Genomic DNA, 27,658 nt, shown 5'->3' with positions numbered 1-27,658 from the left:
TTCAAGAAGGCATGTTGTGGTGGGTTAACCTTGGCCAGCCAGGCACCCACCCAGCTGCTCTCTCACTCCCCCTCCTCAACAGGGCAGAGGGAGAACATAAGATGGAAAAAAGCCCTCATGGATTGAGTTGAAGACTGTTTAATAAGAAAAGCAAAAGCTGCACGTGTAAGCAAAGGAAAAAGAGGAGTTCATTCACTGCTTCCCATTGGCAGGCAGATGTCCAGCCAATTCCCAGGAAGCAGGGCCTCAGCAGGTCTAACAGTTGCTTGGGAAGAAAATGCCATAACTAAGAACATCCCCCCGTCCTTCCCCATTCTCTCAGCTTTTATTGCTGACCATGACGTTCCATGGTATGGAATATCCCTTTGGTCAGTTTGGGTCAGCTGTCCTGGCTGTCCAGCCTCTGGGGCGGTGGGAGGGAGAGAGAAAGCCTTGACACTGTACAAGCCCTGTTCAGCAGTAGCCAAAACACTGGTGTGTTACGAACACTGTTTTAACCCCAAATGCAATGCACAGCACTATATGGGCTGCTATGAAGGAAGTTAACTTCATAACTTAATCCCAGCCTGACCTGCTACTTTTATTTAATTTTGAAGGCCAATGAAAGGTTGAGGAGAATGGTTGAGAGTTGGTTCTGAGAATCGATTGGGAGCAAGTCTGTAGAGACTTCACTCAGAACTCTGGAGGAGGTGTTTGGGATCAAGTGAGATACTTTTCCATTGGTAATCCAAAGGGAGAAGCAGAGGTGGCTGAGCCTCAAAATCCTGTGCAGAGGAAAAAGTCAAGAAGAGGAGGAGGATTTGAGCGGTGAGTCATGGGTGGAGGCAAAGCAAGAATTTAGGATGCAGTGAAGTTCAGAGAATTAGAGTTTTTTATCTAAGAATTTGGCAGAACTAAAGGAGCAGAAAATGAATTAGTAATGGAGGAAGTAAACCTGCTCATGGGATATCTGCCAGAATGATACTGCTGTGTGAGAACAAGAGTAAAGGAAACAGATGTTATGAGACCAAGCCAGGACTAGAGTTGGCAGGCTGGACATTGTGATGGGATAGAAAGGCAAAGCAGTAAAACATGGAGAAGAATGAATTACAGAGACAATTAATATGAGGGGAAAACGATAGGGATCAGAGGGCTAAGAGCAGAAGAGTCATCCCACATCATTGTGGGTGAGTTGGAAAAAGGCAAATGACAAGAAAATGGAAGGAAGGAGGTGGTAGACAAGCAGTACTGAAAGTGAGTGATCAAAGTGATAATTGGAGAGGAAATTTAGCGCACGTTTTTTGTCTTGTTTGTTGTTTGTTTTTTTTTTTTTTTATTTAATCGAGTGGCAGGTGAGAAGTTGAGTGAGAGATGATGATGAGAAATTACCTTACTGATGAATTAGATAAGTCAGGGGTTTCTTCTTGTACCTCCTCTTCATGGAGGTACTAATTAGATGCAGAGTTCAAGTGAATAAACTCTTCTTTCACTGGTTATGTTGGAAACAAAAGTTGAATGCCTTCCCAGAACTGGGCTTTGAGAAGGCATCAACAGCAGGCTGGAAGTTCAGGGCAGCTCTGAAGTGGAAGGCATCAAACTGGAGACAGGAAATTGATGTAAGGAATATAATGTGTGTGGGTTGCGTCATCTGTGGGTTGAGGCTCTGCTACAAAAAAATGAACACTGAACTTTGATTTTGGTTGTTATCAATTTGGAAATCGAAATTGCTAAAAATGACTAATTGTCTAGGAAATATCAGGAATAAGTTCTCTGCCGATCTATATTATTAGCTTGCTATCTAGACTAATAGCTGCTGAATGGTATTAGTGATGCCTGGTACATGGTCAGTGGCTCTGAAGGAGCACTGGTTATGATAATTTGCCATATTTGTTCTTTCTGATAGTGTGGTTTTCAAACTGTTTCCTTATAGAATAACGCTGTTTATATATACCTAACACTGTGTTCAAATGCTCACTAGTCGAAGAATTTGTACATGTTTAACCTAGGGATTTTTTGGTGGGTTTTGACTTTCACTGTTTGATTAGTGATTCCTGTGTTAAATTCAATGACAGTAAAAATTGAATTTGTTGGCATGAGGTTTAAAGTTGATAAAGCATGTGTTGTTCATCAGATGGATGTCATTACCTTCCTGCCGACTACTGCGTGTGATTGTATTTTTAAATGTTTCAAGGCGATACCAAACTTAAATCTTTGACCTTTCAAACTTACCACTCTTCTCTATAGGTTGGACACCACTGCATGAAGCTTGTAATGTTGGTTACTACGACGTTGCTAAAGTCCTGATAGCAGCAGGAGCTGATGTGAACACACAGGGCTTGGATGATGACACGCCACTTCACGATTCTGCTAGTAGTGGACATAGAAATGTGAGTTTGGTGGGAGAGTGGGAGGGGAATAAGCGAGTGGTTTGAAATGCTCAGTCTTTAGAACAAATCCTAACTGTCCTGATTACTCTCATATGGTTTTATAATTCTGCTTCTGCTGTTCTGGGGGCATCTTAAAGTTGTTTTGGTTTTCTTTGTTTCATCTTGCTTTTCATCCTTCTTCTGTTGCCAGGTACTTTCTACCAGTATCTGTTTTCTCAAATATTTAAAAGTTTCACTTTTTCTACAAACTAGATGCAGAAATGTCTCTGCTTTCCTTTTATGTCTGTCTTATTCCATTACTACATGTGTGATCTGATATATAAAGCAAAGAATAGAAAATATCCTTAAATCAAGTATACTTTCCAAAAAAGGCATTCAGTTTGAAAGGATATTCTGGAAAGGCTAGAGAAGAGATTCATGATAATCTGATTGTGAAATTTTTATTAACTGCTTCATAACTGTTTCTAATGGGTATCTAAACAAAAGTGTGTCTTTAAATTGAACTTGCATAAAACTGTAGTAGAGATTTGGAGAACAGGACCTCTTGCTTGTCTCAGCATATGTATCAGTGACCATCTCACTGACATTATGTATCAGAAAAATTCTGAAGTTTCATGTTACCATTTCACTGTCTGCTGGTGACACTCTTAGCATGTAGGACCAAAAAAAAAAGTAACCAATACTGGATACTGTGTTGAAAATGCAGTGGCATTGGTATCATTGTGACTTTAACAATTTTTTTTGCCCTTAATGCTAGAGAAATTTATGATTTTGCTGTGTTGTATTCAGTTGGAGATGAGGGTAGTTTGTTCCTCCAGTGAGATACTTGGATATCTGTCAGGGCTTTTCTGGAGTGCTGTAGAAACCAATAGTGCTGCTACTTCAAAAACTTTTCCTGTACCTTAGACTTAAGTGCTATAAAATTTGGAGAAAAGAGTTCAATTGAGTGCAGGGGAGTAGAGATCTTGGTAGGTAAAGAACCATGTGAATTGTGTGAGGAAATGCTAGAACAACAAGAACAAAAGTCCACCATTGCTTTTCTTTATGATGGCACTGTGTCTGTGTAACAGAGGACAACTTTCTTTAGTCTTCCCCGCTACCTCTTTTAATGAGCAGAGTACGAATACCTGGACTTTGCATTCTAGTTGCTGAAGTTTTGCTTTCCAGTCTGTTTCACAGGTAGGAGTTTAGGGTTATGTATCACATTATCCACATCTTGTGTGCAATGGAAGGTTTTTATGCTGGTCAAGTAACATGCTGTGGAAAACCTGAAAGTTAATTTATTTAATGCTGCAGATTGTGAAGCTGTTGCTTCGACATGGTGGAAATCCATTTCAAGCCAATAAGCATGGGGAGAGACCTGTTGATGTTGCTGAAACTGAAGAGCTGGAAATGCTACTGAAAAGGGAGGTGCCCATCTCTGATGATGAGGACAGTTGCTCAGGTAAAAGTACCCACTTAATTGCATACTTCAAGTGCATCAATTCACCTGAAGTTAGCTGGTTTTTATCTTTTGCATAGTGTTAGCTATTAAGAGTTGCTGTGGGTAGCAATTGCTATTGCTAAGGTTGTTTTCCACTTTTAGAGCTAGTTTTCAAATCTTTCAACTGAATTATTTAAAATGTTTATTCTGGCTTTTTTTCTTCTCTCCCTCTCTCTTTAATAAGCCCTCCCCACTCTCCTAATCAACCCTACCTTAGAATGGTGGTTTTACCAGAGAAAGATACAGAGAAAAAGAACATATTTATTATAATACAAAGTGGTTTCTGAGAGGTTTTCTTGGGGGGAAATATCCCCAAAGTCACTTATTTTACATCCTTAGTAGATGAATAAGGAGGTAGTGTCTCATGATTATAACTTAGTTACCCTTACTCAGTAAAGACCCTGCCAGTGGGGGAATCACTGGTTTGTAAAGGCGACCAGATAGTAGCTATCTTACATGGAAGCAGTAATTCTTGGCCCCTACTGTATTTCTGCAGATTAAGGAGCGGCTATCACCTCTTCGGGCACAGAAAGAACTACTATCTTCTTGGAAGCAAAAGATTCTTGACCATGAGTAACTTGCTTGAGTGCCAGGCAGGAACTTTTCATTCTGCTTTCACAGAATCTTCAGGAATTCAGATCCTTTTACTCAAAAGAAAGAAGGTGGATTGAAAACTAGCTGAATGGCCAGGCCCAGAAGGTGGTCATCAGTAGTACAAACTTTGGTTGGAGGCCAGCGCCTCAGGGGTCAATACTGGGTTTGGTCCTGTTTAACATCTTCACTAATGACTGGGGTAGAGTGTACCGTCAGGAAATTTGCTGGTGACAAAAATGAGAGGAGTGGCTGATGTACCAGAGGGTCATGCTGACATCCAGAGGGACCTCGACATGTTGGAGAAATGGGCTGACAGGAACCCCGTGTAGTTCAACAAGGGGAAGTGAGAAGTTCTGCACCTGGGGAGGAACAATCCTGCCCCATGCACCAGTACAGGCTGGGGGCCGCCCAGCTGGAAAGCAGCTTTGCAGAAAAGGCCCTGGGGGTCCTGGTAGACACCAGGTTGACCATGACCCAGCAGAAAAGGCCAGTGATATCCTGGGCTGCAGTAGGAGGAGCGTTGCTAGCAGGTTGAGGGAGGTGATCCTTCTGCCCTGCTCAGCACTGGTGAGGCCACAGCTGGAGTGCTGGGTCCAGTTCTGGGCTCCCCAGTACAAGAGAGACACACACATACTGGAGAGAGTCCAGCGGAGGGCCAGGAAGATGATGAAGGGAGTGGAGCATGTCTCCATTGAGGAAAGGCTGAGAGAGTGGGGACTGTTCAGCCTGGAGAAGGCTCAAGGAGATCTTATGAATGTGTACAAATACCTGAAGGGAGGGTGGAAAGGGAACAGAGCCAGGCTCCTTTCAGTGGTGCCCAGTGACGGGTCCAGAGGCAATCGGCGCAACCTGAAACACGTGGTTCCCTCTGAACAGCAGGAAACACTTTTTCAATGTCGAGGGTAACCAAGCACTGGCACAGGTTGTCCAGGGAGGCTGTGGAGTCTCCATCCTTGGAGATTTTCAAAAGCCATCTGGACTCGGTCCTGGGCAACTGGCTCTGGGTGTCCCTGCTTGAGCAGGGAGGGTTGGATGAGATGAGATCTAGAGGTTCCTTCCAACTTCGACCATTCTGCAATTCTCTGAAAATTATATGAGGGAGAGCATTGTGTTATGTGATTGTTAAAGTCAGTTTCTTTTTCCCTGACAATAAAAAAAAAAAACCCAAACCAAAAAACAAACCAACTAAAAAATGAACAACAAAAAAAAACCCAAACCAACCAAACAAAAAAAACACACAAAACAAAAACCAAAACCCAAACCCCTAGGAGTGTTTTCTGTTCAAGGTTTCACTATACTTCAAGGAACAAAGAAGTCATATTGACCTATGTAGAGCTAATAAATACTCTGGCATAGTGTTAACTATTTTTGCATTAGGAGAACCACCTTAAATACAGTGCATAGTCGTTCTGTTTTAAGGCATTGTTCCACATAATCTACTTAATCTTAAGAAAAATATTTTTACATATGCCTAATAGCAACGTGTTACTATTTAGCAATTGATTCCTTAGCACTTGTATGTCTGTGCAGAGTATTGCTCAGTTTCCATGGGCTGGTTGCCAAGAGGAGCAGAATGTTCTCTGCAGTTTCTCAAGGATAGGTGATCTGTCTCCTGTACTCCCATTGCTTTACTTTTGGTCATTAAGGAGTAAGCTGTCTGATGTGTTTGGAATGGGGAAAGACTTAAGAGCAAAGCAAATAGGAACATGGAAGGGAGAAGCAGCAACTACCTTGTAGGAAAATGGTGAAGGGAAGGCACAGACAAGCTACAGTGAGTGGTTAGAGTTAAGGCAGTAAGACAGTAGCATGTATATATGGGTGGAGGGGGGAGAAGGAGGGGTGGCATGGTGGAATATATTAAAAACTAATAGCACAGAACTAGTAATATGTTCTGGGTGCTACAGATAATATAGAAGATAATAGGGACTTCTGGGATCTATTTTATTTGTTGTTGAATACAAAGTAGCCGAGAAGCCTGTTGGCAAGGTATGTGTCATAACCATTGTGTACCGGCAGTTGGTCCACAGAGGATCCTACTGGAAATGAGGGTGAATCTTGCCACAGAACTTTTTTTTTTTTTTTTTCCCTCATTCAAACTTCTAATGCATTGAAATGGCTTAATCACTTTCCTTATACTGTTATTTCAAACTATTCTGTTAACTTTTTATTCTGTCAAATCTCTAGTCCATGGTACTGAATATGACAATACTCAGTTCTTTTTAAAAAGCAAACTGATAGATTCAGCTGAAGAGGCTTGACTTAGAACCGTATTTGGAGGGAACAATACATCCAGAAATGCTTTTTAAAGATTTTTGAATTCTAGATTTTCACATGGTGATGAGGTGATAACACTGCATATATTTCCTAAAATTTAATTTTAGGAAGAGTTGAGAGGTTTACATGTTGGACTTGCACGACCAAGACATCCAGTACAACATACCTGCTCTATGCTGTGCACTCTTCTAGCAGAGACCAGTTGCAATGAATTACAGCATAGCCTACTTGAGTCTGTCCATATCAGGTGTATAAAGGTTCATGAGGGAATTTCTTTACACGAGCAGCTCTTTAAGAATGAAAGTTCATCTGCCATTGAAACATAACTAAATAGTTCATGTGGAGGAACATAGTTTAGTTGTTAGCATAAGAGTTGATGAATTCCTAGAGGAATTTGTCATCATAGCAAGATGTCCTTCAGAAAGAGTCAGGTTGTGCAGGAATTATGCATAATAGATGAGGTTTACAAAATTTAAAGTGCACTGCTTTTATTAGATTGGGATATAAATGCTAATTAATATTTTTACATACCTGAGTGACAGCTGTAAAGCCTGGGGAGCACTTTGGCTTCTTGACCTTTTGTCTTCTCTTAAGCTTAATTCTAGCGAGAAGTTTTATTGTGTTATGAGTGTTTTTTGATTTTTCCAATTGTATAGCAGCATGACTGCCGAACTGAACTGTTTTGTCCTGAAATAAAGTGTGAAGAATGTCCCATCAGTATTCAACTAATTTTCAGTTTTCTTACTCTAGATTCTGAAGAAGCTCCATCTGTAAATCCTTCCAGTGTAGAAGGGAATGTTGATTCAGAAGCAGAAAAGGATTCTGTAGCCAATGACAACAAACATATGGTACCTAGTAAGGCACCACTTCCATCTGCTCTTGATGAGTATGAGTTTAAAGATGATGATGAAGATGAAATGAAAAAAATGATCGATGACAGACATATTCTTAGAAAAGACCTAAGGAAAGAGGATGAGACTGAAGTTGAAAAGAACAGCTTATTTGTGAAACAAGAGAAAGTTGTCTACCCAAAATCCTTTAAAAGCAAAAAGCAGAAACCGTCTAGAGTTCTGTATTCAAGTTCTGAAAGTTCAGATGAAGAAATACTTCAAGACAAGAAGATAGTCTCTCCCTGCTCTATTTCAGAAACATCAAATTCTGATGTAAGAGTGAAGAAAGAATATATGGTTACAAATGAACACAAGCAAAAAGGCAAAGTTAAAAGGAAAGTAAAAAATCAGAGCAAAAATAAAGAGAATCAAGAACTAAAGCAAGAGAAAGAAAATGCTAGAGTAACAAATATAGCTACTTCTGGGTTAGATTCTTTAGATAAAACTAGAGAGGAGGAAACTTTTAAGAAGTCCTTCACCCCAAAAGAAGATTCTTCTTTACATCTATTTCATATCAGTGCTGGCAAATCTCCAAAGCATCCCTGTGGACTAAGTGAAAAGCAGTCAACACCATTAAAGCAAGAGAACACCAAAACTTGCTTATCCCCAGGAGGTTCTGAAATAACATTGCAATCTGAATTAGTTCGGTATGATCACAACACTGATTCTGAATATCTAATAGAAAGTTCTAGCGGCAAATCTTGCAAGCACAAAGAAAAAAGCAAGCATCATCAGAAAGATTTTAACTTAGAATTTGGTGAAAAATCTAGTCCTAAAATTAAAGAGGAAGATAATAGCTCAACGTTTGAGAATTCAGAGTATACTCTGAGAAAGATTGACAAGGAAGGTAAAACACTTAAAAAGCATAAATTAAGGCACAAAGAAAGAGAAAAGGACAAGCACAAAAAGGAACAGGATGGGGAAAAGGAAAAACATAAACATAAAGATAAAGAGGTTCAAAGAAGTATTGAGTTTGACAGAGAATTTTGGAAAGAGAACTTTTTTAAAAGTGATGAAAATGAAGATATGTTATTAAATATAGAACATGAATCTCTTTCTTCAGACAGAAAATCAAAGCTAGAAAAAGCTGTGGCAAAAGAAGATAAGTCAGTTAAGGAGAGACAGTTCCAAAAAGAGAGAAATGGTAAAGAGGAGAGAGAGAAAGAGAAGAACAAAAAGGAAAATGAGAAGTTTCTCAAGAATGAAAAAATAAAAGATACAAAAGAAGAAAAAGAAATTATGCTTGCAGATAAAGAAATTGAGTTGTTTTACTTTGGTGTTAAAGATGAGGCAGCCAGCATGCATTTAATAGAAAAAGAAACAGATTCTGAAAAGCAGGAAAAGAATTTAAAGGAAAACAAAGAAAAGGCTGAAAAGCGAACCTCAGCCAAAGAAAAAGATGTTGACAAGATAGAAAGAAAAAATGGGGAAAAAGAGAAAAAGGTAAAACATGAATATAAGACAGAGAAAGAAAAAGCAAAATTAGCTGAAAATACAGAGAAAGTAAAGGAGAAGCCCAGTTTCCAGCAAGCAGAAAGATGCCATAAGGAAAATGATAAAATAAAAAGCATGAATACTCTTAAAAAACTTGATGACAAAGAAAGAAATAAAGAAAAAACTGATAAGAAGCATGATAAAGAAAAGGCTGATAAAGACAGGCATTGGGCTGAAAGCAAAGAAAAACACTGTACTGAAAGAAAAGCCAAACAGTCTGAAAAAGAATCTGAATATACTAAATCAGAAAAAAACAGAACTAAAGACAAAGAAAAGGAACTTGAAAAAAAAGACAAATCCAAAGACAAGGAGATTTCAACAGTAGGAAACTCAAAACACATGCAAGAGGAAAGGAGATGCAGTATCACAGAAAGTAATAAAACTGTGCATGACAAACTGTCATCTTTGAAAGAAAAACCAAAAGATGATTTGTTGAAAACTCCAGATGGTAGAGAGAAAGATAAAAAAGATAAAGATATAGACCGATACAAAGAGAGAGACAAGCATAAAGATAAATTGCATCAAAGTAGTTTACTTAAACTAAAACTCGAACATGAGAAACTTAAGCCTAAGCCAGCTCCTGCAGCAAAGGATGCTCGACCTAAAGAAAAAAGATTAGTCAATGATGATTTAATGCAAACTAGTTTTGAAAGAATGCTTAGTTTGAAAGATCTGGAAATAGAGCAGTGGCATAGAAAACATAAAGAAAAAATAAAACAGAAAGAGAAGGAACGTTTAAGAAACCGCACTTGTTTAGAACTTAACAAGATGAAAGAAAACCCAAAACACTCGTTAGCTGAAGTAAAAAGCAAAGAACTGATTCGTTCAAAAAGCTCAGAGCTGCCAGATGCTTGCATGAAGGAAAAACAGCAGAAAGACGCTACGAGTAATAGATCGCAATCAGTAGATACAAGAAGCATCAATGTTATAAAGTCTTCCTTGGGTTTAGATAATTTAAATAGATCCCCCAAATCAGAAAGTGAAAAGACGGGTCTGAGCTCCAGATCAGTGTCCATGGTTTCAGTTGCAAGCTCTGAGGATTCTTGCCATACCACAGTAACTACTCCAAGGCCTGTAATTGAATATGACTCAGACTTTACGCTAGAAGGTTCTGATTCCCAAATGTCTTTTTCACAATCACCGTTTTTGGCAAGTGCCAAATCACCAGCCCTTCTTGAAAAAGAGACCGATGGTCTTGCTGAGTTGCCAGATCGCATTAAGCCACCTTTCACAAGCAGGCTTCCACCAGCGTACATTAGATCAGCATCTGTTGAAGATGTTAAACTGGTTTTAAATGAGTGTAGACCTGTTGTAGAGGTTCGAAGATGCAGCATGCCTGCTGCCATTTCTGAGCACAGCAAACAGCCTCAAATACCAGAAGAAAATAATCAGAATGCTCTGCCATCAGTTCAGACTTACGTTAGTACTTCTCCTAAACCAGAACTACCATGTAGCATGCTTGAAAGAGATTTTCATAGTACGTCTGGTTTGCAGTCAAACTTTACATCATCTCTGACTGGAGCTGCTAGCAGCAAGCAGGCAACAACAGGTATGAGTACCATTAAAAATACTGCTCAGATGAGCCCTTCAGAAGACTATAATACGCATTTAGAGCCGTGTAGTCAAAGTGGCGTGACTCAGCAAACCAAACAGTGGGATGTGCCTTTTGACAGACTTAATTCATTAAACAATGAGTTTAACAGCTCAGGTTATGGTGTATCAGAGCAGGATACTAACAGTGTTATAGCAATGCATAATTCTGAAAACCGGACACTAAAAGAGCAACAAGTATCTGAATTTTTGCCTCAGCATGCTGAAGTCAAGGGAAATTCCGGTTCTCTAGAATCTGCGTCGGTTTTGCCTTCACAGTTGCCTTGTTCTTTACCTATCCAGCCACTCCCAGATGTGTCTAAACACATTGCTTTACCAGGCATTAGCAGTCAAGATTCATCGTTTGTACAACAACAAAATCTTGTTCAAGCTACAACTTCGACTTTGGATACAGATGCTACTAGTACCAGAGAGACGGAAAATGCTGTCTTCCCTTCCAACATTAAGAAGGCTGATGCACCCATTGCTGTGTGTTCTGAGAGCTCTGTGAAGGATATTGCACAGAGCTATGAAAGGGTGAATGATTTACCTACAGTACCGTTAGAAAAAGATATTCCTGAAAGTGATAGCAGTTCACAATTAAATGCAAATTCGTACACATTAAATAAACTTGCTTGTAAGAATGCTCAGAGTGAAGTGGAGAGTAACACAGCAGATGCTTCAGACATTAGAAATGAAAAAGGTCAACAAGAAAAGTTGGTTTCAGTGCATGTTGATAGTAAAGCCGACGCTGATCTGTGTGAGCTAAGTTCAGGAATGTCAAAGGGAATTACGAACGAATCAGCTAATAAAAAACCCTGCACTGCAGACAGAGAAAATGTGTTGACAGATGATCCACCACAGTACTCCTCTTTATCTCATTTGGAAAATAGTTCACAACAGATTATGCAGGAAGAGGTGCATAAATACAGCCAAATAGTTAAACTAGAAGAAGAAATTGCTGAGGATCAGAAGGTGGAACAGCAAGACGTACCTCAAAGAATCACGAGGAACAGAGCAAATATGCTCGCTAACCAGGGTAAGCAGAATCCTGTTGGCTGCACGCAGACATCAGAAAAAGAGTCTGAATCGTCAGCATCTATGAAAGCAAAGATTAGATTAACTGAAGAGGATGATGCTCAGGTACATCATCCACGTAAAAGGAAGGTCTCGCGTGTGCCTCAGCCTGTGCAAGTGAACCCTTCTTTACTGCAGGCTAAGGAGAAAACCCAGCAGTCGCTGGCAGCTATTGTGGATTCTTTGAAACTTGAAGAGATTCAGCCATACAGTTCTGAGCGGGCAAACCCGTATTTTGAATACTTGCACATAAGAAAAAAAATAGAAGAGAAGCGTAAATTACTGTGCAGTGTTATTCCTCAGGCACCTCAATATTATGATGAATACGTGACCTTCAATGGCTCCTACCTACTGGATGGCAATCCCTTGAGCAAGATATGCATCCCAACTGTAAGTAACATGGTCTTTAAATATACAGTACTATGAAAGGCATGTTTTAGTTTTGTTTTTGTAACTTCCATATTCTTCCTAACTTGCTTCTGAATACTTGTGCTGAAAATAGTCAAGTTGACATATGTCAAATTAATACTGACCAGTAATGTCCTATTTAAAAGCCCCATTCAGTGGAAATATAAACAGCAGTTTCACAGTCATTACTGTGTATGACACCTGTAAAAGACACACAGTCAGATATATTTCCAAGTATTTACTACTGTAAAGCCTAGATTTTCAAAAGTGAAGTCAGTTGTTCAGAACTTCTCTGAATTCTTGCTGGTGATAATTTGGCTAAAACTAATTATTCAAAGCTGTCTCATTTGGAGAGGGAGTGAAGGTGGACTGCTTAAAAATATTAAGTCCATCACCAGAAGTTTTAAGCAGGAGAATGCCTGCCAGCTATGTCAGTTTCTCTTTAACAATCCTAAGAGCGGCAGACATAATCTTCTGCGTCCTGGCTCTTGTAATCCACCAGTTTAAAGTGTTCTGGCTTTTATTTAATAACGTGAAATTCTTCTTTCTTTTCACTGAAGAACATCCATAGTTCAAGGATGCTTGTTTAGTTCTAAGCTCTCTGTAGTTCTGACATGGGCATATTCCTGATGACAGCTGTGAGGGAGGCCTGTGCAATGCAGAACGTAATTGTTTCAAGTGCAGTTAATATTACTCTGCTGTGGAGGTGCCCCTCCAGGTGTCTCACAGTAACATGGTGGCGCTGGTCTCTGTTTTGATGTCAGCAGAATCGCGGTATCACCTGAGTCATACTTCCTTTCTTTGCTCCTCAGCACACCTGATTTTGTGCTTATTGTGTTCTACATGGGGGGAGAGGGGAGACCCAAAACATTGTGCATTGAGGACTTTCTGCTAGCCACCTGGAAGTACTGTTACTCCTGGGAGCAGAAGGGGGTTTTATATTTTTCCACCACTTATCTGATCCACTTAAATCGCTCTAGTTCTGAGATAAAACATATCAGCTTAAACCTGTTTGAATGGTTTGAGTTAACACACCTAATAGCTGGAATAGGCTGAGACCGTGTATTTCATTTCCTAAAGCAGTTGTTTGGCTCACATACAGTAGCCTGATAATGTCAGAATTCAGTAGTATTTTATTGTATTCCCATTACTTAAGATGTGTCAAGTTAAGGAAGAGTCTGAGTTTAGGAGGAATGGGGAGAATATCTTATCCTTGAATGGCAAAAATGCCTACTAAACTGAACGGTTGGGGTGTATGAAGTCTCATATGCACAAGCCAAGCATCCAGTCTTCAGCCTCTGTTTCTGAATGGACTAGTTATGTTGACTCATTTAAGATAACTTGCCCCTACTTGAGATGCTGCCTTAGCTCTTTCCAGCAGAGTTTGAAGATTTTTTTTTTTTGATTAAGCAGTGAACACAAATTTAATATATAAAACTAAATTTAAAAATTTGTGTTTACTTCATTCCAGAGGTAGTCATAACCCCTGTATATCCCTGTTTCCTCTCATTTTTCCACTATGGCCTCTCTCTCTGCCCAAGAGAATTAATAAGTGTATCCTCTAATGTTAAGTAAGTTCTCTCATGTTTGGTGACCACAGTTCTTTGAAATTAGTTCATCAATTATAGGCTGAGGAAAGATGTGGGTAAGATGACTCTCTTATTTGGTCTGTGAGTTAGGATGTGTAGTAAGCTTCGCTACAATGTACCAGGCTGTCAGCCTTCCCCAGCCTAGAAATCTCTCTCAGTAGCTGTTGCAGCTTCTATAATATATCTTTATCACCGGAAGCAGGGAGATTTTTGTTTCTTACAGCAGCTGCTAGCTACTGTTTCCAAGCTACAACTTACTGATTTGGCATCACACTTCAGTGTTTAATTTGGAATAAGTGGAAAAGCACAGCATATATTTTTCCCTAGGCCATCTTCTACCTGGGCAGTAGGGTTCATTTCCCTGTCGTAAATGACAATGTGTGTAGGCACTATAAGAAAGGGAGGGTTATTGACTTAGTTTTAAAGTGTTGCCTCATACTTCATTCCTGTCTCTCTCACTGTGTATAACAGGGACTCTGCAGTTCATGAGAATAAATATAGGTAGCCGGGTAGTGCAAATTCTTGGGTAACATGTCCAGTAAATATCAGAGATGAACGTGTACTCCCCATTCTCATGGCTTTTACTTGTTGGGGAAAAAAAAAAAAGACTCTCAAAATGTGAATACATGCTTGAAGGATCACAGTTATTGATTTTTATCTCACTTAGATTTCTGAGTTGCTTCCCTACATGTGCATGTTCTGGTGATACTGATGTTTTAAACTGTTGTTTGTTTTGTATATGCTTTCATGGTACTGTTAATCTAGAGTTGTAGAAAAAACAGGTGAAGCTTGTTATTCCATGCAGGTAGGAGCAAAAAGGAAGGGAAAAAATGCTAAGAAGCTAAAATAAATGCTCAGGAAATTGGCATTTATTTCCATGAGGAGTAAAAGTGTAAGAAAGCAGCATGAATTGTAATCTAAAGAGGGAGATATTTTAAGCATTTTAGTTTTGTTTGTCTTAAAAAAATAATCTACAGTGCAGCTAAATGCTTTGCTTAATTACTGTCATTTGTGTAAATATAAATTTTGATAAGATTTCTCATGTTTCTTTCCAGAAAAAGGATACCACTTAAAATATTACTAGCAGTGTAGATTTAAATTTTTTGCAGAGCTTGCCTGTGTATACAAATTAATAATTTTGTCACCACTAGAAGTCACATTCACAATAGTTCCCCTTACAAATCCCATTAAAAGGAATATTGCTAAACCAGAAAGATAATTTAATACTCAGAAATGAATGTTTGTTATATATTGCACACATTGTCCAACAATGTGAAAATAAGGCCTATGCCTAGTCTCTCTAGAATTGCGGAATATTAATAACATGTACATGTTGTTATGCATATAATGCATAATTTAATATGCAACTGTAAAATGACCTCTCTGTTGCAATTGGTTTTATAAACTTTTCCTTAGGTCGTTCTTTTATGATTCTGTTAACCTGATTTTTGCCTCATTAATTTACATAGGCTACGTGAAAGTAGATACTCTTTCTTAAATTATTCCTATATTTTGGATACCACTGTGTGAAGGGCTACGTGAAGACAATGTATTTAGCTCTGACACTCTGCAACTTAGAATAGTTTGTTCTCTGCGTTGGATTTTTCATGCTGCACTATAGCTTATCTGATGAACTTCAAACATCCTGTAGGTGGGAACCAGGAGATGGTGTGCTTAAGTTTGATTTCCACAGCCTTGTTTATATGCTGTAATTTATGACCCGTTATCACCAAAGGCTGTAAGGATAGTCACGTATGAACTGTGGCTTCCCTCTCGCCAATGTAAACACAAAACATAAGATAGGAGAGAGACATCGGGTCAGTTCAAAACAGAAGGAAACAAATCAGAATCTTCTAACAGAGTAAAATTAGATTGTATTTAGCTATGTTAGCTAGATTGATAGATCTGCGGGGCTCAGTCATCTTTATCTGTCCCGCCTCCTGAGAAGAGATAGCAAGATGATTCATTTCCAGCTTGCTATGGCCATCTAGCAGATGTGTTTCTAGTAAAAGGGATTTTGTCCAGTCTCTCTGGCATTGCTGCAGAAACTTAAGTGGCAAAAGCTTATTTTAGTGGTGCTACCAGAAACTTGCTTCCCAAGTGCATGAAATATTATAGTAATAGAATGGGCGAGTCGACTTGGGTGGCATGGGAGAGGGAAGATAGACAGGGATGTGTGAAAATAATTGCAGAAATTTTGTGTACGTGTGAATCTGAGATACATTAAGTATCGCTCTTTTTTGTAATGGGTGCAAATGAAGACTGAAGGTTTACAGAGTGAAGAGTTGGTGTTCTTTTCGTAGTTGTTGTGAGGGATGTAAGGTATGGGAGAAACTGTCTTAATTGATTTTCACATGTTGGAGATGGTGAGGGTATGTCTTGAACCTTAGCTGTTACCGAACAAACCCATTCCGATGGCTGCCTTCTAGTGAAGCGGAGCGAAGAGGTGAAAGGCTGAGTTCTGTCTAGCTTTTGTGGGTAGTTTCTCAGAGCAGGGTTAGAGACCACTTGAGAAGGCAGGGCTCCTTAGTTTCACTCTTTTCCGTATGGAGTCTGGGCCCTTAAGAAACTAGTTTGATGACTGACTTTGGTTATACAAGAAACTGAGGTCACCTTTTCCTTGTGGCATTTGGTTTCACGCTTCTTTCCTGCAAGTCCAACATACGTGTTTGTATTTTCCCTATACGCTTTTAATGGTCTCTTTATTGACCATCTCTTTGACTAGAAGATCTGAGAGGCTCCTCTGGCTCTCCTTACCTTGAAACCTTGAACTTCAGTTTCCTGTGAGACCAGACAGTGCATTTCAGGTGTCTAAACCTGACACAGGTTCACGAGCTGGGATTTCCAGCAGGTGCTGGGTGACGACTCCAGTCCTGCGTGCGAGCTTCAAGGACGTGAAGGCTCTTTCCTCCGATGTTTCTAAGAAGCGAGGAAAAAATTCGTCATTTCATAGATTAACGTAAACACATTCGGCCCTGTACTTAGCATTATGTGTCGGAAGACAGCATAGGGCCGGCTGGAGCGAAGCGTTTACACACACTGACGGAGGGGCAGGGGCGCTCTCTGGGATCACGCCCGCCCGCAGCTGCGCTGGCCCCGTGGGCGCCGCCAAGGGGAAGGGGAAGTGGAAGTGAGGCCTCGCCCCCCCTTCTCCCCCGCCGCCGCAGGGCTGTCCCCGGCCGCGGGGGCCGCTCCCGGCCGCCCGCCCGCAGCGCTCGGGCGCCCCCTGCTGCCCGGGAGGCGCCGCGCCCCGGTGGCGGGCGGCCGCCGGGGTCACAGCACCCCGCGCCCTTGCGGGGGCTCGGTCACAACGTGCCCCAGAGGCGGCTCGGCGGCAGCCGGCAGGTGATGAAACGGCGCTGGGGGCTGAAAAAGGCTGTTACTAAAGGCCGCCGTGTGATAGCTGCACGGAGGCAGCGTTCTCTTGTACATCCAGATCAAGACCCACGCAAGTTCGCTGCCGAGATAATTAAGTCCTTGCCAGTTATTTCCTATGGTGTTGAGTCTTATCTCTCTTGCAAAATTAAATGGCCTATACACGTAAAGGAATAATGCTTTATAATAACATTTGAAATCCTTCAGGTGATACAGATGTGCACCAGCTCTGAAATTTTTATTTCTGGATAACATAGCTGCATAAACTCAAAGAACATCTATAGACAGATTGTTTATCTTGCTTCTTATGCTGTGCCCTTCTCTATTAACAAAAGCACTGAGATTTTCGAGATATCTTTTGGGGTTTAGTAAAATTAATTAAATAAAACCCTGTTGGTACTACAAGAGTCTTGTCTTACTTTATCGAAAGACTATGACAGCGCTGTTGTACTCTCCCCCAAATGCAATGTTTCCAGGCAAAGCTACAGTGCAGTATACCTCAGACCAAACTTAAACACACTGAAATCCATTATGATTGAGACAGTCTATTCCAGTAGGTGTTTGTGGTCTGGGCTTTTTTTTGTTGTGTGTGTTTTGCATGCTGAGGACTTGCACAAAGCGGTGTATGCCGTAAACGTTACTCGCTGGTTTGGGAGCCAAACCGTTTTCATTGAGAGAAGTAAAGCGTATCTTGCTTTGGAGTTTGAAATGTGGAGGAGTTGAATGTCATTTCATACCAAATAACAACTTAAGGAATGAACCACAATCAGTTATTCAATATGTTCTTTAATTCCAAAGACACTGGCTAACTTCCAGTTGCGGTAAAAATTGTCCCGAAATGATTTTCCAAGATAATAGTAATTTAGTAACTTTTGGAAGATAAATCACTTTGTTACTGGAGTGTATAGGTGTATGATACTAGTAACACAATGTGTCCATATTTTCGTAATGGATTTATTATTTTTTGACAGTTTTAGGTTCCTCATTATTGAATAGAATTATTTATCTCTATGTGTTTGCGTTAGGTACAAGGTAGAGTATAATACCTGGAGGTATGTATTTCAGCTGTGATTTCTGAGTATCAGAGTAGTAAGCAGTATTTTATTTCGTTTTAATGAGTCTTTCCAAAGCAGTATCGATGCTCTTACATCTAGCAGTTGTTAAACACCATGCTGAACTGTCAGACAGAACTTACGCAGAGAAGACTAAACTTTGGGTGGAGCCTTAGAACTCTCAAGACCTTTATTAGTTACTTCTGAAGAAACATCTGATTTCTGCAGTTGCCGTGAGGGCTCCAGGTGCCTTTTCACTGTTTGTCATACAACTCAGTCAGGACAGTAATACCAGTTGTTTACTGTAATTGACTAAAAATGCAAAATGTTTAGAGTACAGCCAATCAATAACAGTGTTGATAGCTCACTCAAGTCTGTGTTTTCAGTTGGGTTTTTTTTTAGGCATAAGCTTTTAAAAAAAACTTACTTGAATAACTGTCAGGAGGAAGCACTTTTCCAAGCCGCTGCCTGGGGCTCCAGTGTGCTTTGTTTACACATGCCTGTGTTCTGCATGACTGTAAGATTAGGAATATGGTTGGTTATCTTTTGTGCCATATAAAATGCTAGTGACACTTTATAGATATATCAAGTTACTTTTTTTTTTAGCAACATTTTTCTTTTTCTTACTTTGGCCTTGTATTTGGCTAGGCAGCTTTTAACTTATCAAAATAAACAGTTGTGCTTTAAAGAGTCTTTAAAATTGAAAGCAAGTTGTATTTTTACTGTCTTCTAATGTGTAGCCCTTTTAAAGAACAGCTATGGCATGCTGACAGTGACTGGTTAAAAGCACTAAACAGTTTGCAATGCCATTTCAGTTGGGTTTATTAGCTTAATGGTAAAGAATCCTTAAAACCTTCTATTGCAAATGGATTGAACTCACATAATTAATGGAGTGTACAAAACTCTGGTATTTTCCCGAAAAAATACCTTGCTTATGTTTGTGGTTTGGTTTGGTTTGTTTTTAATAAATGCTCAAATCATACAAGCAATGTTAAACATATGTCAAAAACATTTTCACTCTACTATTTATAAAACTTTTTCCACAGATCACACCACCTCCCTCACTGTCAGACCCACTTAAGGAACTATTTAAACAACAGGAGGTTGTAAGGATGAAACTACGTTTACAGCACAGTATTGAGAGGGTAAGGCTGAAGTAATTTATTTTTTTTTATTTCCCAACTTTAAGCCTTATGGTTTTTTTTCCTTTTCAGCGGATAGACTGTATTTTTCCCAATTTAACAATGCTTTGGAAGTGATCTGCCTTCAATCCAAATTAATGAATTGGAGAAACTTATAAATACAAAGAAAAATGGTTTGGACAACTGTTAGCAGAATACTTAAGTCAGTAGGATAGCAGCTTTTTCCTGTTAATTGCTCTAAGATGTGGCCCACAGTTTTTCCCAGGGGCAGTGGGGAGTGGGAAGAAAGCTGCAGACTCTAGTTTTGAAAGCTAATAATGGTTGTAGGCTTCAGAACCAAATTGACTGAGTTAAAAGAATTAAAGCAAGAGTAAATTCTGTATTGGTAGAAAACACATGTGGCTCTAAGACCAAAATGTTATTTGCAATAGTCTGCTTGCAAAAACTGCCTAAAATTATGTTAGAACTACATCTGTAGGCTTCACTGAATTTGAACACAGAAATTGAGAAAATATTCCTGGTTTAAGAGTATTTTAGGTTGCCCAAACCTTTTTCCTTGGCAGCTGAGATTTAAATGTCTCGTCAGTATTGTGAGCCAGATTGCGTGTGGACACAGGCAGGACCCTTTCTCACGAAGACTGTATCTTAAGGGTTTCCACACAGTTATACAAGCAGCTGGCTCAGTAAAACTCAGTGTGGTTGTGTTGTTTTGTTTTGTTTTAAAGTCGATTTCAGTGTGGCTTAACAAACCAGACGAGGGAGGGGTTGTACTTGAATTCAGTATTTCAGTATAAAGCTAGGTGTAAAATCACAAGCACAGAGAATGTAAACACGATTCAAGTTCTGACTGAAATTAGTTGTAACCAAAGGAAAGATGCCGCTTTTTCTGTTTTCCAAGCTTTTTATAATCCACCTTCTTTTCTTTTGATAAAAATTAGAGCCATTCTGTTGCAAAGCAGTAAACGAACACATAAATTCTTGTATGTCATATAAAATTCTGCATATTTTTAGTTATTTTGCTCAAACAGACTTCTTCAAATCAGATCTGCTCTTTACAACTGTAAGTCAAGTTTGGCCAAGTGACCTATGTTTTCTTGTCTCAGTTCAGGGAAGAATTTTTGCCCAGACATGGATTTATGGCATTTCTGCATGTTTTTTTAAGAGAAAATAAATTTTTTAAATTAAAAATTATCTAAACTATCCTGCAAATTATATTTCTGCATCAGTTTGCTTGGCCATTGTGCCTGGCATGACAAGCATGGGACAAAAATCTTAACACAGTTGAGATTCACAAACCTATATCCCAACCCTACACTCCTGATACCTTTGGTCTTTCACCACCTTCATTAACTAGAACTTGCCTCAGTAGCACTAAGTGGAAAATCTGGGCATGATATTCAGCCAGCCGTGGTGGTAGGGGAGAAGGTGTTTTCAGTTCTGACATTCAGGGAACACTCTTTGCATCATGAAATTGAAATTTTGGATTTGATTAGATGAACAACCGCTCCTCCCTCCACCAGCCCATTTCCCACATCGTTCAAAAGTGGAAGCCCTAAAAAGAAATGTTTAAATGAATGGACATTTTTATGAATCAAACTGAAATGCTTTATTTACCAAATGTATATTTATATGTCAATATCTTATTCAATTAGGAAAAGCTTATTGTTTCTAACGAACAAGAAGTTCTACGTGTTCATTATCGAGCAGCAAGAACGCTAGCTAATCAGACACTACCGTTCAGTGCCTGCACTGTTCTGCTGGATGCCGAGGTTTATAATGTGCCTCTGGACGCTCAGGTAAAGAGATGTATTTCAGACAGAAAGGTCTTTCTAGCCTGACTCAAAAGGAGTGCTTTGGAGATAATTCTGTTCCCGTACTGAAATTGTCACTGATTTGTCTGGAATTCATATTTTGCACGTTATAGATCGTCACTTTGATTAAGCCTCATTTGGGTGCACAATAGCAAGAGGATATGGGTATACGTATGCTGGTTTTCTGTTTTGTACCATGTCTGGTTTTCTTTCACCTCCAGAAATTATGAGACGGATAGAATGAGAGCATTACTCTGCTGGTTTTTATGAAATCAAATTTCAATCAGAACATACTTTGGAAGCTTACAAATCTAGCTTAAAGAACAACGACAACAACAAAAGGATCATTTTTGTCACTAGTCCAGAGAACCAGAATGCAGTAGTGTGTGAAGTGATGAGATTGGTTCGAAAAATTTGGAAATGTTTTGTAGAGATATTAACATAATACTTTTCTCCTCTCTATAAGGCAGTCGTTAGAACTGTTCCATAAAAAACAGATGACCAACAGTGAGATGTTGAACGCTACCAGATGAAATTATTTTTTTCAAAACCGCCTCAAGCTCCATATTGTTTATGTGCGCCATGTTATTTGTGCGTTCGATGATGGTATTTAGTTCCCAATAAAACCATGAAAAAGAGCAGTATATTTTATAATCTGTATACCTTTTATGGGCTACTGCTCAGAGGTTTGCTGCAGCCGTATCTCTAAGAGAATACAATTCCATGGTGTCGGTATTTTGTGAACAGGTCTGCTAACTAACAAAAATGGAAACAGCATTCAGAACCTATTTCAGTGACTGTGAGGAGCACATAATGCAAGGAAGAAATCTGATGTTATGGATGTAATAAAAGTGTTGATGCATTGGATGTTGGGCATTTTAAAATGAAACACCTACATTTCCGACATGCGTGGAATTCTACTTTAGTCCTGGAGCCCCTTATGGAGTTATTGCAGCTTCCAGGGTTTCCTTTCCTTAGTCTGTTGTTACATTTTTTCACCATCTTTAAAGAGCTAGAGCTATGCACAACGAGGTGATTCAGCAGGAGGTAGCAGTTTTATGGAGACTATGTTGTTCTCCCATTTTAAGCTTTATACCAACAAATTTTTAAATCATCGTTTCCTTAGTAGGTCTAACTGATAGGGCAAAAGTGAGATTTTTTTTTTTTTCCCCTCTCTTCTGTTAACAGTCCAAATATCATCATTGTTAGTTCTGAAGTTCAGAACATCCTTTGCTTTTTTTTCTGCCCCAATTTAGAGGCCCTGAGCCTTTTAGAAATTTGAGATACATCCGAGTTATGTGTATTACTGCATTTTTACAGTTAACATTTTGCAATTTATTTTAAATAAGCTCATTCTGTATTTGGATTTTATATTTTAATTCTGTGAAACAAAAGGAGTCTTCAGTGGGGGAGAAGTTGTTGTGGTTCCCTCCCACCCCCCAAGTATTGCAGCTTTTTTGACCATCTATGTAATAACAATAATAGTAGCAAAATACCTCTCCTTCCTCCTCACTGCATCAACAGTTTTGGTTTCAGTCTGTGGTAATTTTTCTTATAAAATGATAATACTGCACATAATGTTCAACAAAGTATGAAATATAGATTTTTTTTTAATTAAAAATATAATTAAATCAGTGTTTTAAACTACCAACTCGATGCTTTGATTTAAATTTGCTTCATGGGAAGAATGCAGATGCATAAGAAACGATTCTCTTGTAATGCACTCTGCCACTGCCCTGTTACCCTCTTGGGTACCCTCTTAATTTTTGCTCTACAATAAAGAAATATTTCTGGTGAATTTTTTTCTTGTATTTGAGCAAATAGCTGGGAAAGATTTGTAAGCAAAGATCTGGTTTATTTTGCAAGAAAATGACCACCTCAGAACGGGTTTTATGGGGTTTTTGAGTCGTCGGAGGCTTGCCTTTACGGCTGCGCGTGTTGGGCAGACCTTGAGAACCGTACTTTGCAGTCATACGGGCCAAACCAAAGATGGGGGAGGAAAAACGCCCAGTTTTTGGTGAACAGGCTGTTAGTGGGTCACAGCTCACCTAAACGCCTACGGTTCCGGGTTACAAGATCAGTGTTGTTGAGGGCTCTTTCTAGAACCAATCTGTTCAGCTCCCCTTGGTATCTGAAATCTCAGGTGCTTTCTAGAGATTTCAGTCTTTGCAGGTTTTTTTCCTGTTCTTGCCCATTGCTACAGTGTCCAAATTCCTACAGGGTCGTTGTTTTGGTTGTTGTTTTTTTTTTTTCCACTAAAAAGTAACAACAGCTTGTTCTGTTTAGTGATTATTATTTAAATGTTAGATTGGGATAGTCTGGCTTTAGAACTATCTGTAGAGTATCTAGTTTCTCACGATGAGCAGATGAGACATTCCAGATTCTTATTAAATAGTTGGTTGGGGTTTTTTTTTTTAGTAATTATTTAATTGAGCAGGACATTAAGACATGTCTGCTTATTTATTTTAATCTCCTTTTGGGGATTTCAATGGTAAATTTTTTTTATTATTACTGCTTTTGAATACTTGTGTAGCCAGTTAAGCCAGGCTGCTTATGTTTTCTTTTATTAATGTTTTTGCTTTTCCTGAGGGAATATTTGTTTAATTTGTTACTGAATTTTACAGAGAACAACAAGATACCAGTTTTGTGGACGGATCTGCCTTGTACTGTTAAGACTTTAAGGCATAAATCTTTAAGCCTCCTACTTCAAATTTCAAAAATAGAGTACAGTAAATAGGTTGATGAAATCTGAAAATACCCATTTTTAGTGAGCAGCTGGCTCACAGGGAAAGTGTTGGTCAGCATAGGTGCTTATATATACCTTGATCCTTTGGCTCAGAGTTTTTTCCATCTGAAGCATTGTTTATGACAGTCCCACAAAGTAGGTTTTATGCTTTAAAGTATGCTTAAGATTGAATTATCACATAACTTACCATTTGAATCAAATTATTTTTCTGCAGACTGATGACAGCAAAACATCAGTGAGGGATCGATTTAATGCAAGACAGTTTATGTCGTGGTTACAGGACGTTGATGATAAGTTTGACAAATTAAAGGTACGCTTCTTGGTTTTTCCACTTCAAAAAAAAAAAGAAAAAAAAAACCCCAAACCTCTAATGTCGCTACGAAGGTGGGATGAACAGTAGATTCGTATGCAAATCACAGGCTGTTGTAGAGGGCCCAAGGGCAACATAAAGGAGGGTCGAGCAGTATAAAAAACTAACCTTTGGTGCTATATGGCTTAATGGAATAAACTGCAAATTTCTAAATTCAGAGTGGGGAAATTTCTACTACCAGAGAGGCTCCTCGGTATGTTTTTTTCTATTTTCAAACCTATTGCAATATTTTTTCAAACACTGAAGTAACTTTTTTCTCAATTTTAAAATAGACGTGCCTTTTGATGAGGCAGCAGCATGAAGCAGCGGCTTTAAATGCGGTACAGAGACTGGAGTGGCAGCTCAAACTACAAGAACTTGATCCTGCTACGTACAAATCTATCAGCATTTATGAAATTCAGGAGTTTTACGTTCCTCTTGTTGATGTTAACGATGACTTTGAATTGACGCCGATATGACAAGTAGTATCTTCTGGCTCACCCTTTCCCTTGGACAACTCAAAACTGAGGTGCAGCGATACATGAAGGTATTTTTCTTTTAAGACAGAGCACTTAATTCTGCGGAACCCTACGTTTCTCAGTAATTCAAGTGTTCCTTCAGAGAAGTGTGGCGTGGGCTCTTGCTCAAACACAGCGGGCGGATGCTAATTTTAAAGTCAGTTTCCCAGTAAATGCCATTTTCTGTGTTTTAAAATTGCCTATAGCTTTAGAGCTTATTGTTGAAAACATGGTGAGTGAACAGCGCTGGAAGCTGTTAATAACTAAACCAGCCACCAAAAAACAAGTGACACTTACAATCTGCTATAAAGCTTTGTATTATGAAACTTCAGTAACAGTTGAACTCCCACAGAAAAAACGATGAAAAAGCCTGTGGAAGAAAATAGAAGACTTGGAGGAAAAGAGTCCCTTAATCTTATTGTATTTTGTAAATTCCTGTACAGTTTTCTTTTTGGAAAAAGATGTAATATTGTCTTCATTTTTAAATAATTTATTTTATACATATTGTGCAAATGTAAATAGCCTTGTAATTAATGTTCAAACCTGTATAAAATAGATATTTTAACTGTAAAACTGGTTTTGTCTAATGTTTTATTGGACCAAAGTTGTCGTTTTTATTAAGTGTAGTGTGTTCCTGGTTGACAGTTCTTTTTTGTATGGAATGTGTTTGATTTAGCTGCTTGTTTCATCACCATAACTGTAAAAGAATTGAACCTGAACTGTATTGCATGCTTCACAGAACTCTTAACTCCTTTATTTCAGTAACTGATACCTAAACGATTGTAATATTTACAAAATCATATTTCATATTAGTCTGCTGTTGTAATGCCATACCTATGACTTACTATACTGAAAATATTTTTGTGTAAAACAAAAAATCCCTTTTGCTCTTATATGGTGGTCTCGTAACAGAGCCTATTTTTCAAAATGCCTTTGAATGAAAATTCTTAAATTGTATATTGTCTATTTTAATATTAATCTATGGACGGATATGTAAATAGTTGTAAATATAATGTTTAATAAATTTTATTGGTCATGTTATTGGAATTTCTTAATGTTGTAACACTTGCTATATCAAATCTTGGCATTCCTGAAATATGTCGGGAGGCTTAATGAAACTAAAAAATTCCTGTGTTGTGAAATTTAATAGGGTTTTTGTGTGTTCTTAGTACTGTTAATGAGCAGTTAATTATTGATTAGTAGGAGGTTACAGATATTCACAGAGCAGATTTGTTACCCTCTGGCCCGTAAATTATTCAAGAATGCGTGGGATCTGATGTCAGTGAAACTACTTCTGGAAAAAATGGGGCATAAGCAGGAGACTGGTTACCCGGAAAAGATACTTAAAGTACTTGGTTTGAACTGATTTTTAATTACTAGGTGAACTACTGCAGAGTCCTTATTCCTTCAGCTTGTGTGGATGCCCAGGGTACCTTTCTTGCAACGGAGAGCAAACAGGCATTGACCAAGAGACTGTACGGACAGTCGGCTCCTTCCCGTGTGCACGTCAGTGCTGGTTCCCATCAAGGATAAAGTAACTGTAACTCATGGCGTGGTAAAACCAATTAATATGTAGTTCCTGCCCTGTAACTTCCCCCGCCCCCCGCTTTTGTTGGGTACCTGTGGAAGGAGAAGTTGTTCCTGCTTTTTTATATAGGAAATATCTTCCTAACATCGCTTAGAACTGATGATGTACTGAGGAAAATGCAAACGTGATATTTTTCTGAAAGTAAAATATTCTTCTGAAAGTAGCTGTAAAATTTTAAAATAATAGAGACATCTCTATTATCTGTTTAAAAAGGCAAGGGGGAAAAAATAAAGCTGCAAGGTGTTAACAACTAGTAAGCGGGTATGAGCTTACTTCCATCAGCTACTTAGGGTAATAAAAAGCAGCATAGGTAGCTGGAAGTGGGTGAACCTATTACAGACTTTTTGAGGCATGGGATATGAATGAGTAGTAGTTCAAAAAGAACAGAAAAGATGAACCAGGCTGCAGGAGCGTTGGGGTTGCCGGGTGAGAAGCGGGTGGCAGCAGTCCTTGGGACGGTGGAGGCGGGGCAGGTTTATCGCTGGAGCCCGGCGCAGCTGGGCAGCGGTAGGTACCTTGCTGCACCCTCGGAGAGGGGCCCGGGCGTTGGGGTGCCCCGGCAGCTCTGCACCCAGCAGCTCTGGGCAGCCCCGCAGGGCTGGGAGCAGCAGGGGCGTCCAGTGTGTTTACTGTAAAACAAACCAAGTTTGTCCTCTGGAAGCATCAGTAGAAACATTTTTGTAGTAATTTTAAAATATTTTGGCAGTATCCTCCCTTAAAAGGAGATCTAAAGGCAGATGTTTCTTACGATTAGCCTGTGTTTTCTTTAGAAGGACAGACGATTTCCTATCGTCAGGGCCTGTGAAACTGATTTGGGGTGGGTTTGTGGTTTTTTTTTTCCAGTTGAAATTTAGTAAAAATTTAGTTGCTCAAAGAGAGAAGACTGTCCAAATGTTTCAGTCCCTTAGAGAATGATCTCCTGGCTCCTCTGCTTGCAGTCCTGGGCTTGTTCCAGTCGTGGGTTGGTTTTCTTTCCCCAAGCTTACCCCGTGGGCTGATACCTCGCGTGTTGCTTAAGGACACCCTGCTGTGCATTTCCCTCCCCAAAGCGGTGCGAGCTGGGCGGGGAGACGGCGGGATCAGGCGCAAGAGAGTACGAACGTGTCGAGGGGAGGGCTGGGCTCCCCCCGCCGCCTGCGGGGGGCCCGAGGGCTGCTCGGGGTTCCAGGGTCGCCCACGCAGCTGCCGCCCGCGTTGTCCTCCTAAGCACCGCGCTCGTTGCCTCGGTCCCCCGCAGCCCGGCACGTAGCGGGGCAAAACACCCCCACAGCGGGGTTTGGGGATCCTGAGCGAGGCCGTCCCGAAGCCCAGG

At 39.6% G+C, this 27,658-nt stretch overlaps 1 protein-coding gene across 5 annotated transcripts in view; it reads left to right on the top strand.

Annotated features, from left to right (window-relative positions):
- ANKRD12 (ankyrin repeat domain 12) overlaps positions 1 to 25,799 on the top strand; it is a 66,203-nt gene extending 40,404 nt beyond the window's left edge. For all 5 annotated transcript variants that reach the window (XM_075084692.1, XM_075084696.1, XM_075084694.1 and 2 more), the window contains 7 exons: positions 2,224 to 2,366; positions 3,663 to 3,810; positions 7,468 to 12,158; positions 19,239 to 19,337; positions 20,987 to 21,130; positions 24,106 to 24,201; positions 24,534 to 25,799. In XM_075084692.1, the coding sequence (XP_074940793.1) occupies positions 2,224 to 2,366; positions 3,663 to 3,810; positions 7,468 to 12,158; positions 19,239 to 19,337; positions 20,987 to 21,130; positions 24,106 to 24,201; positions 24,534 to 24,719 (5,507 nt within the window). In that variant the 3' untranslated portion in view covers positions 24,720 to 25,799. The remainder of the gene's footprint in view (positions 1 to 2,223; positions 2,367 to 3,662; positions 3,811 to 7,467; positions 12,159 to 19,238; positions 19,338 to 20,986; positions 21,131 to 24,105; positions 24,202 to 24,533) is intronic.
- Positions 25,800 to 27,658: the final 1,859 nt, after the last annotated feature.

This window comes from Phalacrocorax aristotelis, chromosome 2 (assembly GCF_949628215.1).
Source record: "Phalacrocorax aristotelis chromosome 2, bGulAri2.1, whole genome shotgun sequence".
NCBI classification, from domain to species: Eukaryota; Metazoa; Chordata; class Aves; order Suliformes; family Phalacrocoracidae; genus Phalacrocorax; species Phalacrocorax aristotelis.
The sequence above is the reverse complement of the archived record's forward strand: the minus strand, read 5'-3'. Positions and strand labels throughout refer to the sequence as shown.